Source organism: Typha latifolia, chromosome 2 (genome assembly GCF_019914945.1).
Source record: "Typha latifolia isolate L0001 chromosome 2, TyphaL0001v2, whole genome shotgun sequence".
Lineage (NCBI taxonomy): Eukaryota > Viridiplantae > Streptophyta > Magnoliopsida > Poales > Typhaceae > Typha > Typha latifolia.
Window position 1 is genome coordinate 15,276,209 of NC_133087.1, and position 14,557 is coordinate 15,290,765.

The 14,557-nt window shown below is 37.0% G+C and overlaps 3 protein-coding genes across 3 annotated transcripts; 2 read left to right on the top strand and 1 right to left on the bottom strand.

Annotated features, from left to right (window-relative positions):
* The first annotated feature begins 1,380 nt into the window (after positions 1–1,380).
* LOC140782957 (chaperone protein dnaJ A6-like) lies at positions 1,381–6,851 on the top strand. Its single transcript, XM_073129872.1, has 8 exons — positions 1,381–1,572; positions 3,295–3,470; positions 3,639–3,807; positions 3,912–4,050; positions 5,312–5,445; positions 5,542–5,684; positions 5,958–6,156; positions 6,279–6,851. The coding sequence occupies exons 2-8, from the start codon at positions 3,321–3,323 to the stop codon at positions 6,596–6,598; spliced, it is 1,254 nt and encodes a 417-aa protein (XP_072985973.1). The 5' UTR covers positions 1,381–1,572; positions 3,295–3,320; the 3' UTR covers positions 6,599–6,851.
* A 1,328-nt stretch (positions 6,852–8,179) lies between these two features.
* Positions 8,180–9,127, top strand: LOC140782958 (ethylene-responsive transcription factor ERF039-like). The gene has a single exon (XM_073129873.1). The coding sequence runs from the start codon at positions 8,295–8,297 to the stop codon at positions 8,925–8,927; it is 633 nt and encodes a 210-aa protein (XP_072985974.1). The 5' UTR covers positions 8,180–8,294; the 3' UTR covers positions 8,928–9,127.
* A 2,511-nt stretch (positions 9,128–11,638) lies between these two features.
* On the bottom strand, positions 11,639–14,415 carry LOC140782959 (large ribosomal subunit protein eL15z-like). The gene is made up of 4 exons (XM_073129875.1): positions 14,326–14,415; positions 14,008–14,174; positions 12,330–12,527; positions 11,639–12,074 (listed from the first exon to the last, which is right to left on the bottom strand). Exons 1-4 carry the CDS (start codon positions 14,327–14,329, stop codon positions 11,829–11,831), a joined length of 615 nt encoding a protein of 204 aa, XP_072985976.1. The 5' UTR covers positions 14,330–14,415; the 3' UTR covers positions 11,639–11,828.
* Between the last annotated feature and the right edge of the window lie 142 nt (positions 14,416–14,557).

Below are 14,557 nucleotides of genomic sequence, written 5' to 3' on the forward strand. Positions count from 1 at the left end.
CTATTAATTTGATTGAAATATATAACGAGAGCATCTAGGTCACTTCAAAAAAATATAATTACCACGTAAGTCGACTCCTCCAATTTTTCTCATGGCACACTAACATAAATGTGATATTAAAATTTCCCTAAAATTCAAGGAGGACATTGTAACCTAAATAAGTTCATGAGGTTTTAGCATGATTAACCCTTAAATATATTAAAAAAAGTAAGCATTTCACTTTAATTTAGACTATAAGAGAATAAAGTAACATAAATAAAATAAAATTATTGGAGTTGAAGCAAATTTTAGTCTAACTGGTAAAAGTATAATACAAAAAAAAAATTAAAGATTTGGTGTACCAGATCTGAAATAGACCGCAGCAATTTATTGAAAAGCTTGCAACTTGAGGTCGATTTCCAGCGAGGTCTACATCAGAACAAGGAATTTTATTTAAAACTTAGTTTAATGACGAGGAAGTTTATAATGTGAACTTGCAAAACCAACCCCTTTTTTATATGAATCACGAGCGAAACCTAGTGAAAATCACCCTCTTTTTTTTTGGCTGTCTCTATAGATAATAATATGGTCATAATATATATATATATATATATATATATATATATATATATAGGGCTGGTCAAGAGTGAATAAATATGGAATAGAGGGTCGAGGGAGATGCCCATGCAATTTAAAGATATTATTTTATTTGATAACTTTGACAATGGAATCACTAAAAGCAGTGTATTTTTACTCTGTTTTATAAAAAAAATAAAATTTAAAAGATAAAAGATAAGAGGAGGTAATGGTGACAACTATAAACGTCAAGGAAATAAGATAAAAAAAAATTCGTTTGTTCTGCTATATGTTTTGAAATAGGAGCAATATTAATATTGATCATCAAAGTTTATAATTCGCCATATTCACTTAATTAGTTGTAGCATAATGGAAAATATATAATTACGAGAATTTTAATGGAGCAAGAGAGTTAGATTTTTCTTATCTGAAAGTAATAGAATTTATCCGTGCTAATATTTCATATCATAAATACATTGTAAAATAATTAGATTATTTTTTATTGTTTTCAAATCTAATTAATTTAATATTATAATTTTATGTAGATCATATATAAAGATTAAAAATGCTTAGGTTTAAAGTACAAGTAAGTGAGTTAAAAAAAATCATGATTTTTTTAAATTAATAAAGATTATTTATTTATTCAGCAACCAACTGAACCTGGCTTTTGGTATCCGGAATCTAGCGACGCTTGAGTTCGGCCTATCTCCACATGCTGACGTGGCGGAATCTCGTTGGCCTTTTGGGGCAACCTTAAAGCATCGGCCACGTGTTAGTAAACCAGTGACGTGCCTCACAAGCTCACCCCAGTTGTCCGGCTAGGCTGATCGAACGGCTGGCATCGCATCGCATTCTGACGCGGATGTCGAGACGCGAAAGCCTACTTAACGATCGCCAGCAGCAAAAGTACCTCCCTCTCCTCGAAATCGCTTCGGAGCTTCTCCTCCGTCGATATTATTATTACCCAATCGCCGCCTCCGTCGCTCCCAAATCGATCCGATCCTAAATCGATCTAGGGTTCGTATTCCGATCTCGATCTGCGTCATCTTTCTCTTCTTTTTGTTTTTCTAGCAATTTATGGTTTGTTTGGAAAGATTTCGCTTTTTTGTTTCTATTTTAGTTTGTTGTTTGGTTGGAGATGAAGTGTTGGGTTTTCATCATGGGAAGTAGGTTTCGGGAAGAAGTACCTGACAGATGCTGCTGATGTTTTTCTGGTTGATAGATCAGATGATTATTGCTAAAGTTTCATGATCCTTTTATTTTTATAAAAAATTTCAAGTTAGATTATGCACTTGCTACGCATTAGTATGTTAGGAAATATGGTTTCTTTTTTATATTTTAAAGCCCAATTTTGTAGGGTTATTTATTATTAGACTGCGAAGAAATTGGGATCTAGTTAGGGTTTTCTTTTTACCTTTCCTAAAATCCGGCTTTAGGTCGTCAAAAAGTAAAACTTTTAAAAGTTAAGATTTGGATTCTACTGGTTCATCTCTTCTTCGGAGGATCTTTTCTTACGCCAGTGCGTGATCTCTCCCTCTTCTTCCTATTGTAGGGATATTCTTTCTGACCTATTGGGGAAGTCAGTCTTTTCCTCCATGCCATTGTGGTTATTTAGATCAGGTTGTTCATCTACTAGTTCATGATTTTCCCCTTTTTTCAGTTTTTTTGGGATTCTCTAGTAATTACAGATCAACCAGTATCTACCTATTTTGACCACGAAGTTCATCTGATTAGTTCATGATTCTCTCTTTTCCTTGGATTCTTTAGTAGTGACAGATAACATTAATGGTCAATTTCGGTTTGACAGGAGAGTTTGGTTGTGAAATTTTGCCTAAGTTTTTATTGATCTAATTAAAGCAGGTTTTGTAATGACGGTTTCCTGTTTATTAAGGTATTATTTAGATTTTGATGTTGCCTCTTTGCTTTGTAGGCTAAGTTATGCTTCTTAAGAAATTGTTGATCCTTCATTTTTTGCAGTTAGATTTATACCACATTTTCTTGGGAAGGTAAACAGTGAATTTCCAATACCTTTGGGGAGATTTATTGTTTGATCAGACTTCTCTTTTCTCTTTTGCAACTCTTCGTGTAACAACTCTTGTCCCTTTAGCTGTCCATGTACCAAAGATCATTGTTGAGCTTTACCAGATTGATGACTAAATATCTTTTTGATGGTCATTATATTACAACCTAACTAACTAGATGAAGTAGATTTGTAATGAAAAGGGACTTTAGTTAAACTTGATTATAGACTTATAGTAATCATAAACACCAATTATAAGCCAACTAGTATGAATTTGCTGCAGAATTTATATTGAAAGGGGACTTTAGTTAAACCTGATTCGTTCTGGTAAGTGGTATTCATAAACATCAATTATCAGCCAACTAGTATGAATTTTGCTGCAGAATATATAATGAAAGGGCACTTTAGGTAAAACTTATTCGTTCTGGTAAGTGGCATCCATAAACATCAATTATTAGCCAACTAGTATGAATTTGGAGCAATAGAATTTCATGTTCAATAAGTTGGCTTGATAGTATGTGTACATGGCCTGATGATTTGGTTGCTATGTTATTAGGCGCTGTGGATTCAGATGTAAGATATGTCAGGAGATAGATTTTGATTGTCATTCTTTTAGTAGCGCATCAGTTTCAAGGCCTCTTTTTCCTTTGGGCCATCCTTTTTCATGCACACCATCAGTGACCATATTCTTCTCTTTCTTTTTTCCTCATTTGATACAGGGGAAGGTCTTTAAAGTTTTGTAATCATGTTTGGACGTGCTCAGAGAAAAAGTGACAACACCAAATATTATGAGATCCTTGGTGTTTCAAAGAGTGCAAGCCAAGACGAACTTAAGAAGGCTTATAGGAAAGCTGCAATAAAGAATCACCCTGATAAGGGTGGTGACCCAGAGAAGGTGAGCCAGTCCATCTGTTTTTCAAAATTTATTTGTTACCTTTTTTCCTTTTTGGTAATGAATAGTGCTCCATTGGGGATAAACTAATAGGAGATCCTTTCTCAGGATGATTAGTGTCGTTTATTTGATGTGTGGTGTATTTGGGATGTTGTTTATGTCATTGGACAGTTTAAAGAGCTGGCTCAAGCCTATGATGTTCTTAGTGATCCTGAAAAGAGAGATATTTATGACCAATATGGAGAAGATGCCCTCAAAGAGGGAATGGGAGGAGGTGGTTCTTCTCACAGTCCATTCGATATATTTGAGCAATTCTTTGGTGGTGGCGGTGCTTTTGGTGGTGAGAGGGATAATTCCCACAACTTATTTTTTTCCTTGCTTGTTTAATTAATATTTTGCAATTGTTTAATTAATCTATCTTTTTTTTCCTTTTTTGATTAAAAGGCGGTAGCTCAAGAGGAAGGAGGCAAAAACAAGGTGAAGATGTCGTTCATACCTTAAAGGTGTCCCTGGAAGACTTGTATAATGGAACATCCAAAAAGCTTTCTCTGTCAAGAAATGTGCTTTGCTCAAAGTGTAAAGGGTATGTGTTCGGATCTTTTTTCATTTAGAATGACTGTTGCCTTTTTGTTTGGAAACATACTTATTGTTTGTGTGTTTTCTTTGTAGAATAGGTGGTTTTTCTTTGTAGTGATTCTATTAGCTGACTTGTTGCAATCATCATCGTCATGCTTTTTCCAGTTCTTGATGCTACCACTTAACTATTTTTTAAATCTTTGAAAGTCATTTTTAATGAAATGAAGTCTTTTTTTAGTATATAAATTTGGAAGAAGTGAATTTTTTATATTTAAACTGTGAATAGGGAAGAACAAATTTATAACATATTTCTGGTTGACAAAATTTGTTAAATTATTCTAGGTTGTAATATTCCTCGTATAAGATAGAGGTATTCTTTCCATGGATTCTTTTCGACACTAGCCTCCATATCATTAGGTTTTGAAACACATACTGACATTCGTGTTGTTTACTGCCCGGGTTTCCCCATTCAATTTGTATTCTGTGTATCTAGTGACGGCTGTGCTCATGTATCCCTTAAGCAAGGTTCTTAACATCATTTTAAGTTCTGCCATATGGCTTATGAGGTTTGTTTCAGTTTTACCAATTTGATAATTTTGGTTTACGGTTATCATTTGGAAAAAAAAAGAATCATGAGATTACGGTTGTGTTTTAAAGTGGACTTGCTGGGCGTAAATTTTTCCCCACTTATTTTTTTGAATAGGGTGATAAAAATAGTTCCACCTCCTTGGTGTACTTATTTATCTTAAGATAAACTATAAAAGGATAAAAGCATAAAAGCACCTTTTTGCCTTTTCATATTGTCAATTTTGCCCAAAACCTATTCCCCTCCAGAAGATATATGTTAAATTTTAAATACTATACGTGTGGTATTGTGGCACCTAAAATGTAATTAAAATTTTTGTTTGTGTTTGTGTATAATATTTAGCCAACAACATGCACTAAGATTACCCAAAACCTTCAAAACAGACCTTTCAACTAGTGAAGTTGGAGAAATTGCTGGAGCTCTAGCAATCAGGGCCATTATAGTAAGGTGTTTTAGGTTCAGGAAAACTTACAAGGGTTAGTCTTGAATCACATGTGAATATTGGTCTTATTATGCACCAAGAGTGGATTAGTGTGCAGGTGGGCATGGATTGCTGATTGTTAGGTCCTGCAAAATAGTTGTATTTCTTAGGCTTATTTAAGATTTTTTGCTTGTCGACTAAATAACATCCCCCCATTTTTATTTTATCCTTATTATAAATTTTTGTTTACTATCCATTCAGAAAGGGATCAAAAAGTGGTGCATCAGGAAGATGTTATGGATGTCAAGGTTCAGGAGTGCGGACGGTAACTAGACAGATAGGACTAGGCATGATCCAGCAGATGCAACATGTTTGTCCTGAGTGCAGAGGAGCAGGTTTGGCAGTTCTTTCATAAGTCATATATAGTCCTTGCATATTCTTTGTGGACACCATTTGCTTCATTTGGATTTCCTAATTCTATTGCCATGCAGGTGAGGTCATCAGTGATAAGGACAAGTGCCCACAGTGCAAGGGGAACAAAGTTGTCCAGGAGAAGAAGGTGTTGGAGGTGCATGTCGAGAAAGGAATGCAACACGGTCAGAAGATTGTATTCCAAGGAGAAGCTGATGAAGCTGTAAGTGAGAGCTATTGTTTTGGCTGACATTGCCTCTTTCTTTCTTTGTTTACTTAGCTTGAGCTATGTTCTGCTGTTTTCCTGAGTATGCTCCTGCAATCTAGTCTTTGTTTTCTAGTTCTTTGGGCAATTATTACTATTTTTAATGTTTTTGCCCCTTTTGGATATTAGATTTTAATTTTTGACATGCAGAGTGATGCTAGAATTTTCTCTTCTTTCCTTTTTATTTGGTTGAGTCATTAACATTGCCACATAACATCTTTATTTCTGCAGCCTGACACAGTGGCCGGGGATATAGTATTTGTGTTGCAACTGAAAGAGCATCCTAAATTCAAGAGGAAATTTGATGATCTTTATGTGGAGCATACTCTCAGTCTGACTGAGGCACTGTGTGGTTTCCAGTTTGCTTTGACCCATCTTGATGGCCGACAGTTACTAATCAAGTCTAATCCCGGGGAAGTCATTAAGCCTGGTATATTTCTTCTTGAATCTCTAGCCTTAGCATAAATTTCCTCATCCTGTTTTACCTGCACTGTTATAAATAAATGCAACCCTTTTCTTGCCGGAGAAACTAATTTGACGTTCTCTAAACAGATCAACACAAGGCAATCAATGATGAGGGTATGCCTCAGCACGGCAGGCCCTTCATGAAGGGCCGTCTCTACATCCAATTCAATGTTGAATTTCCAGACTCGGGAATACTTTCTCCTGATAAATCTCGAGCCTTGGAGAAGATTCTGCCGCCTAGACCCAGCGCCCACTTGCCGGACATGGAACTCGATGAGTGTGAGGAGACCACTATGTACGATGTCAATATTGAAGAGGAGATGAGGCGTAAGCAGCAACAACAGCAGCAGGAAGCCTACGACGAAGATGAGGATGCCGGCCCAAGGGTACAATGTGCTCAACAATAAGCTCACCCTTGCGGTTTAGATAATTAGACCTTGCTGCTGCAGAGACTGCAACAGTCACCACAACATTCTATTACCTCTTCTGTTGGACTGTACTAGTTTAGTTTTGGGTTCTTTTGCTTGATTTGTGTCCCACGTATTTGCTTCTTGTTAGTCATATTATCTTCCATTTTTTTGAGCTTAGTGTGTGACAATAGTATACTCTGGTATTGCATGAATTATGTAGGCTTCTCAGTCGAAGCATCCTTATGATAAATGTTTGTTTACCTCCTAGTACAAAGTAAACCTCAAAACTCATAAATTGAAGATAAATATCTTGGGATTTAATCTCCATATCTGATGCCAAAGAGATTGGCCCTTTGCTAAACCCATTTAAACAAAAATTATGGCTTAATTATCTTCTAATGCATTAATCTATTTCGTTTTGGTGGCGTGAGAGCCCATTTGAAGTATGGGAGGAGTAGAAGTTATTTAATTTGAGGAAGCTGAAGCTTTCTAGTTCTTACTGACTTGCACAACACTGATAACTTATGCAATCACTAAACTTCCTCTTAAGAAACTATTTAGCTATAAGCTAGAGAAGCCTAGAAGAATGGAGGGTTAGCAAAAGTCTTACACTATCTCTGTTTTTTTTTTTCTTCTTTCTTCTCTCATCTATAAAAGAAAGGAGTCTTCCATTACTTGATTCCCTTGCCCAGTCATTAGGCTCAATAATGCCTTGCCTTGGATCAATTAGTCAATTAGATGAATAATAATTTTATCAGTGATAGCATTACCTTGCAGTGAGAATTGTGACTGTAGCTATAGCTAAGTCATTGCTCTTAAAAAATTAATCACTAAACAACTAGAACATAGAAGTTAACGCACTAGCAAATTACCCTCTTAGGACATATGCTTGCTTAGAGCTCATAGTTTTTCCTATGTGCATTAACCTCCTTAATTACCATAGGTTGTTAGACTAACCAAGAAGCCAGTGATAATTAAATTATTGTAGGTTGTTAGATCGGTGGTGGTTGTGCTACGAACAGAAGAACATTATATGCCATATGGAACACGCCATTTGACATGTTTCTATTTTTTGTCGAAATTTTATTTTAAAATGATGTTACATTTAATATAAGCATATTTAAAAAGTCGAAACTTTGGGTAATACCTCTGCAGTGATAAATTGAGGTTAAGTGATAAATAATACATGCTGGAATAGTGTTTTTGCTCATATAGTTAAAGAAACTAATATTTAAACGAGTGTGTATTCTTTAGTTTAAATCTCAGCGCTATAGATTTAACTGGATTAATATATAACTCTCTAATTTATTCTCTCTAAGTATGATCTATGTGTATAACTTTCAATTCAAAAAAGTAACAGGAAAAAAAGGAAAAATTGAAAAAAAAAAATTGGGTCGGCTGCCACCTCAACTGTGCGAAATTAGAAGATTTTGTTTAGCAAAAATAGAAAGTCATAATTAGATTATCACCGAATCTATGTCGGTCTTTTTCTTTTTTATTAAATTATAATTTTGCATGGCCCCATCGGCCCATCTTCTTATTAAAATCCTCATTGGCTTTTCTCTTTTCTCTATGTTGCTCCTGTCCCTTGTCCAATTTGGGCATTCAATAAAAAGGCCCTCTCTGATTACCTTATATTCAACCCCCAGACCCCAGTACACATGAACTCCTCCAAAACTTCTAAACCTTCATCATGGAATTAAAAGCAAACTCCTCCTCCTCTTCCTCCTCTTCCTCCTCTTCTTCGTACTTCTCTGCCCCTACTAGTACTAATGCACAAGAGTCTAAGATAACAAAAAAGGACAAGAAGAGCGGCGGCGGCGGCGAGAGTACTAGGAAGAGAAGCAACGGGGGGAAGCACCCGGTCTACTGCGGTGTCCGGATGCGGAACTGGGGAAAGTGGGTGTCGGAGATCCGTGAGCCGAGGAAGAAGTCGAGGATATGGCTCGGGACGTTCCCGACCGCCGAGATGGCGGCGCGGGCTCACGACGTGGCTGCGCTCGCCGTCAAGGGTCGGTCGGCGCACCTCAACTTCCCCGAGCTGGCCGCCGAGCTCCCTCGCCCCGCCACCGCCTCTCCCAAGGACATCCAAGCGGCGGCAGCTCTCGCCGCCGCCGAGCTGCCGAGCTCGCCGCACTCCCCGGCGTCGGCAAAGCCGTGCAACGGCAGCGGCGGTGGCGAAGATGATGCATTCTTTGATCTACCTGATCTCATCCTTGACTTGAGAGGTGGATGCTGCTACTCTTCTTCTTTATGGGGGGTTTCTTTAAAGGATGGTGATGTTCTTGAAGAGCCTTTCTTATGGGAGTATTGTTATAGCTCATAGTAGTAGCAGCAGTAGAAACTCCAATCCTACTTTGAGTCTTCCAATTGATCAAAGATTAAAAGATAAAGGAGTTCTAAGCCACTCCAGTAGAGAAGGACTCTTCAATTAATACAATGTAATTAAGCAAATATTAAGTATGCCTAATATGGTTTCTATTTCTGTGTAAGATTATGATGATGAACTGATGGTTTGGTTACATATGTGCATGCTTTTACTATAAATTCTATAATCATCATATGGTGACAAAGGATCCCACTTTCTATTGGGAAATATGATACGAATAATTGTGTTATTTAATTGCAAAGCTAATCTTCCTGCAGTCAAGAAGATCCCTCAAATATGAATGCCCACATCACTTTCATGTCCTGATTAAGCCAATATATGATCTTTATTTTTTCTCTGTAGAGAGATGGATACCACCAACCTACACAATTATTATGATGCCTTAAGGTGGGGTAATTAAACCTTTCTTTTTTTGCCCCTTTCCATTATAAAAATGGGGGAGATCTCCTAAAGGCTAGTGCAGTATGATTTTGGATACACTGACCCTCTCTTAATTGTCTACGCCAAATCATCGCAGCCACGCGTCGATGAATAGCTGGTCACTTCGGCTTTTCTGAAACTATTAATTTCTTAAAAATGACATGCAACAAATTAGTTGTTAATTATGAGTGGCAAGATGCTTGTAGGTTGATGTTTTTTAAGTGTACAGGTAACAAGATTTTTGTTCTATCTGAGTGAATAACTGATGCATATGCTGATGGAGAAATTTTTGTGTTCAATTGAGAAATAATTGGTACTGGACCACAATTGTGCTCTTATGTCTATTATTGAGTCCTTCCCTAAGGATGAGGAATTAGCTAGAGTTTGGTGCACAAATAGGTACAAGATATGTTTCTTGCTGGTGAAAACTAGTTATGCTATGACCCTTCTACAATTAATGCAAAATGTTACATAGTCTTTTATTTATGTACATTGCTCTCAGTAATGCCACTGAAGTTCTCATTACACTTCTTTTTACTTACCACAGTTAGTATTATGAGAAAATAGATCTAGAGACAAAAAAAAGGTCATAATCTACTAGCCCTCAGATAAAGTTGGACATGGAACAACACAAGCAAGGTATAAAGAGTCTTATTTATCTTTTGAGGAGGAGAAGGGCAATCTTGATCCAGCCTTTAACTTTTTCTTTTTTGTTGGAAAGAAGCTCATCATGCACCTCATTTTTTTTTTAATCTTTTAAAAATCATAACATGAGACAGTTACATTCTTCTGATGCATGCATCCTTCGCTATTTTGTATGGATTGTGTCAGGTCGTAGGAATTTTGACGATTTGGTATGTAACAACCCAATTGGTTGTTCTAAAGTTAGAAAGCTACTTCAATATATATATATATATATATATTGAACATATCTACCAGTCAGTCTGATACGCCAGGTACACAGGTTGGAAGTTCCTTTAAAGACAGATGATCAAAGCTACTTATTTGGGGTCGTCTTTGCACTTAGAAGCTGCAGGGAGAAGAGCATATTACAATAATTGATGCTTAATTTCCAAATGGTTAAAGCAATATATATATAGCTGATTTTGGGACAATCTTAAGTCTGCCGTTAATTTTTTTTTAATGTCTAATTTATTTTAAAATTTAAATACGAAACTAGATAAGTTTTATAATGTCTACTGGATAATAACATTCAAAGATAAATCTTTTATAATTTAAAAGTCATAAAGTACTAAATTTTAAGAGGCGAAATTTCTACATAGATTGCTGAATTGAACAATGATTTCCAAATAAGTGTCACTTTCTCTTCTTAAGACTGAGCAACTTAGCGACTTTTAAATTTTCACATAAAAAGTAACTTAAAAATAAGTCATTGAATTAAAAAGCAACTTATATTTAAAAGTTAAAGTGGGGTAAATCCTATTGGATGCATAAATTAAAAAAAAAAGGTTGTAGGAGGGCTAGTTTGGTCAAAAACTCCAATAAAGCTTTCATTATTGTTTACAAAGTGAGGACAAAATAGTGAACGGAATGCATTTCCACTTGGCACAAATAGGCTGGACGATGGTACTGCCTGCCTCAAAGATTTGAGACATGGAAGGGCGTAATTATTTATGAACCAAAAGAACAGAGAATAACAAAACTTTAAGCAGAAGAGGAGTGGCAAAATAGGAAAAGAGATGAAAGGGAATAAGGTGGGGTCAGCGTGCTAAACAGGACGATGAATAGCACACTAAGACAGGCATTACCTACAGCGACTTTGCCTCACCCAATTGTTTCGTGACACCCTCTTTGGAAACCTGGAGTTGCTTTCCGACACCCTGTTTGGAAGTCCTGAATTCTAGATTTTTACACTTGACTGCCACATGAGATATAGATTGATTGAAGTAGATTTGGATCGATTTACGCAGAGTAGGGGAAAAAAAAACTGAGGATTTTACAGTCAAATCCGGGCAGAAGTCCTGCAAAACGACAATATGGCAAGGGCGAAACGGTACGTCCTGCAAAATAACAATTAACACATCAAACATGACTCGAGAGTGATAGAAGTCGGTGAATTATGGGATGCGAAAAGCCATCTCCGAGCTTTGAATCTGCAACTCTGTACTGATTCAAACATTGGAAGTTAAACAGACACGGGGCACCGACACTGCTTGAGAGAAACAGAACATGAAATAGCAAGGCGGAATAATGAAATAGTATAGCACTTTGAAGAGAATTAAACAAGTAGCAATTCCATTACTGAGGTAAATACCAAGACTGTAGAATAAGGCCAAAGCAAAAGAGTTCAAAGAGTTGCTCCAAACAAAGACAACAAAATTTGATATTGAGACATCTAACAAACTATCAAAGTGCGAGCAAAATGAAAACTCAGAGCAAAGATAATCTAAGGAAAGTTTAACGGTATCTGCGGAGGGACAACGTCTGGTTCCTCTTCCAGGTTGCTCTGCGAGATGGCCTCGATTTGTGATGACGATGGCCCTTGCCACGCAGGCCACGGTACTTCTTACCGGCTGATGTAAGTCCACGAAGCTCACGATGTTTGTGAACACCCTTGCAGATCCAGTTGATCCTAGGGTCATTGCGAATTGCATTATGAGCAGCATCAACAAGGATAACCTCATAGTATTTGTAAGTCGAATCCTGCAGTGAAAGGACAAAAAAGGTTTCAGAGCTCAGCAATTATACAATTGAAAAAGGGAGACAAAGAGACTACACAACTATAATTTCATAAAGGAAGCTATATCTACAGTCAGATTGGTCGAGCTTTCCACTTATGTATTGTAAAGCATACTAAGATAAAGTCCACAAGAAAGAAGGGTTAGTCATGCTCAACATTGCAAGTATCATCATGCAGGAAATATCTCATAAAATCATATGTCATGCAGGTCTTCTAACCTCATTGAGCCAGTATGAGTTGAGCACCTTCAGACCACCCAACTTCCTACCAGCTCTTTCCTCAGCAACTGACCTCTTGTTCCTTTGAAATTTCAACTGAGTGATACCCTGGTTCTTGGGCTTGCCATAAACAATACCTTTGGGAACTGGTCTCTTCCTGCCTCCACGCCTAACACGGACACGATAAATCACATAACCCTGCACATTAATGCATACAATGGAATTAATATGCAGTAACAGAGCATAACAAAATGAAACTGATGGTTCAATGTAGAGTCTTTACCATTAAAAGTTTGCTTTTGTTGTGTGGAAGTATTTACAGGCATTCATATCACAATACAAGAACATTCATATGCAAAAAAACAAAGTCACTGTACAGTCCAAAAGTATCATTTAGAGGATAAATGTCAGTCCTTTGAGATACAGCCAACAAAGTACTGGCTGGATAGAAACTTCTGATGGACTGGACAGTTTTATTATCTTCATCTGAATAAGTATGTCATACATCACCTTTCAATACCTAAGGAAGTACAAATTAACATATGAAAGAGAATATGACCTCATAAGTAACTATAAAATGGATTAAGGGGAATTAATGAGGAAGGACATTGGAAATAATTTTTTAAACATGACTGTTAGAATAAAAAAAGCCTCTAATGTGTTGCGATGTAAGAGAGAGGTTAGTAGAAAAGATAGACCTAACAGATAACTGTATCAGATAAAATCATAGAAATTGAGATTCTTTCAACATGTTCAAATAATCGAAAAGACGATATACGAGACAAATGCAACTGACAGAAATGATGGGAGAATTAGTTGAGATTCTTTAGACAGTCTAAAAGAGAATAAATGCCCAAGAGAGTGCCACAGTATGAATGTGCAATTTTATTGATCTAGAAGGTGTATTGAGAGATGACCCAACGTGATATGCAATGAAATGGTAAAGGAGAAGATGAAGTAACAAAGAACTTAAAAAATTAGGTAGTAGTGACTGAAGGAACAGAATCTTTATAGGCCATGAATAGTTGACTTTAGCAGCTTGTTATTGATGTAGTCTTGCAAGGATAAGGTCTAAGAACAGTCTCTCTACAATGCACCAACTACACTTGCTACTTTGCATGATGCTTTACATGGAATCATATGTAAATTGTAGCTCAAATGTAGCTCAGATAAAAAGATACAACAGACATAACTTCCCAATTCAGTACCTCAATTCATATAAGGAGCTATCTTTAACCCTAAACAAAGCAAAACTCATACAGTAATTCTGCAACCTATATCTCTAGCCACCAACAGGAGCCATGCTTCAAATATTCACTCCAGTATATATTAGAAGCCCAAAACAAAGCAGTAGATGTTTTCAATGAATGCAAAAGTGGACGATATATGCACTACATTTCTCTGAGTTGGTTCTTGGATACAAGATGGTGTTGCAGTGGACCAGCATTCGCCACTAAATCACAAAACCAAACAGCATATTCTAGGTACAATACAAACGTGCTTTATTCTCAGGGCAGAGCAAGTTCTACACCATGCGGATATGCATACCTATCTACAATCAATAAACTGATTACAGTCTGCCTTTTTTGAAAAGTACTAGATCTACCAAAAGACACAAAGCCCTAGATGCAAAACCGCAAAAAGTAAAATAATCCGCGTAATGTTCAAGATCTTATACCTGCTTGGCCTTGTACCCGAGACGCCGAGCCTTGTCAGGCCTCGTCGGCCTCGTGACGCGGACGATCGACGGGTGTTGGCGATACTCCCAACACCTCACTCGCTGCAAGAACCGCATCACATCCGATTGCTTCTTCCTCCATAGCTCCGACACGTACTTGTACGCACCTAAAGGAATCCATCACGCCAAAGAAAACGATCAATACGTGCATCAGAGATGCTGCACGAGTACAAAACTAGTAGAGATTTCTCGCGATCAAGCAATATCTAACAAAATCAAACGAGAAAAATATGATAGCAAAAAGGATCGAGAGATCACCCATTGCTCAGAAGAAGCTCGTCCTGCGTTCCTAGGGCTAGAGTGGCGGCTTTGGTTGGAGAGTAAATGGGGCTTATAAGGGCGACTAGGTTTGGATTTAAGAAATAAGGACCGTCAGATTTTGTGGGTGCGATCCAGGCCGTGACTTTCCTTCTAGGGTTCTGGAAAAAGGGTTTTGGTTGTAGGTGAGAAAAATGGATCGGATTATATTTGGTAGAACCCGTATTTATTT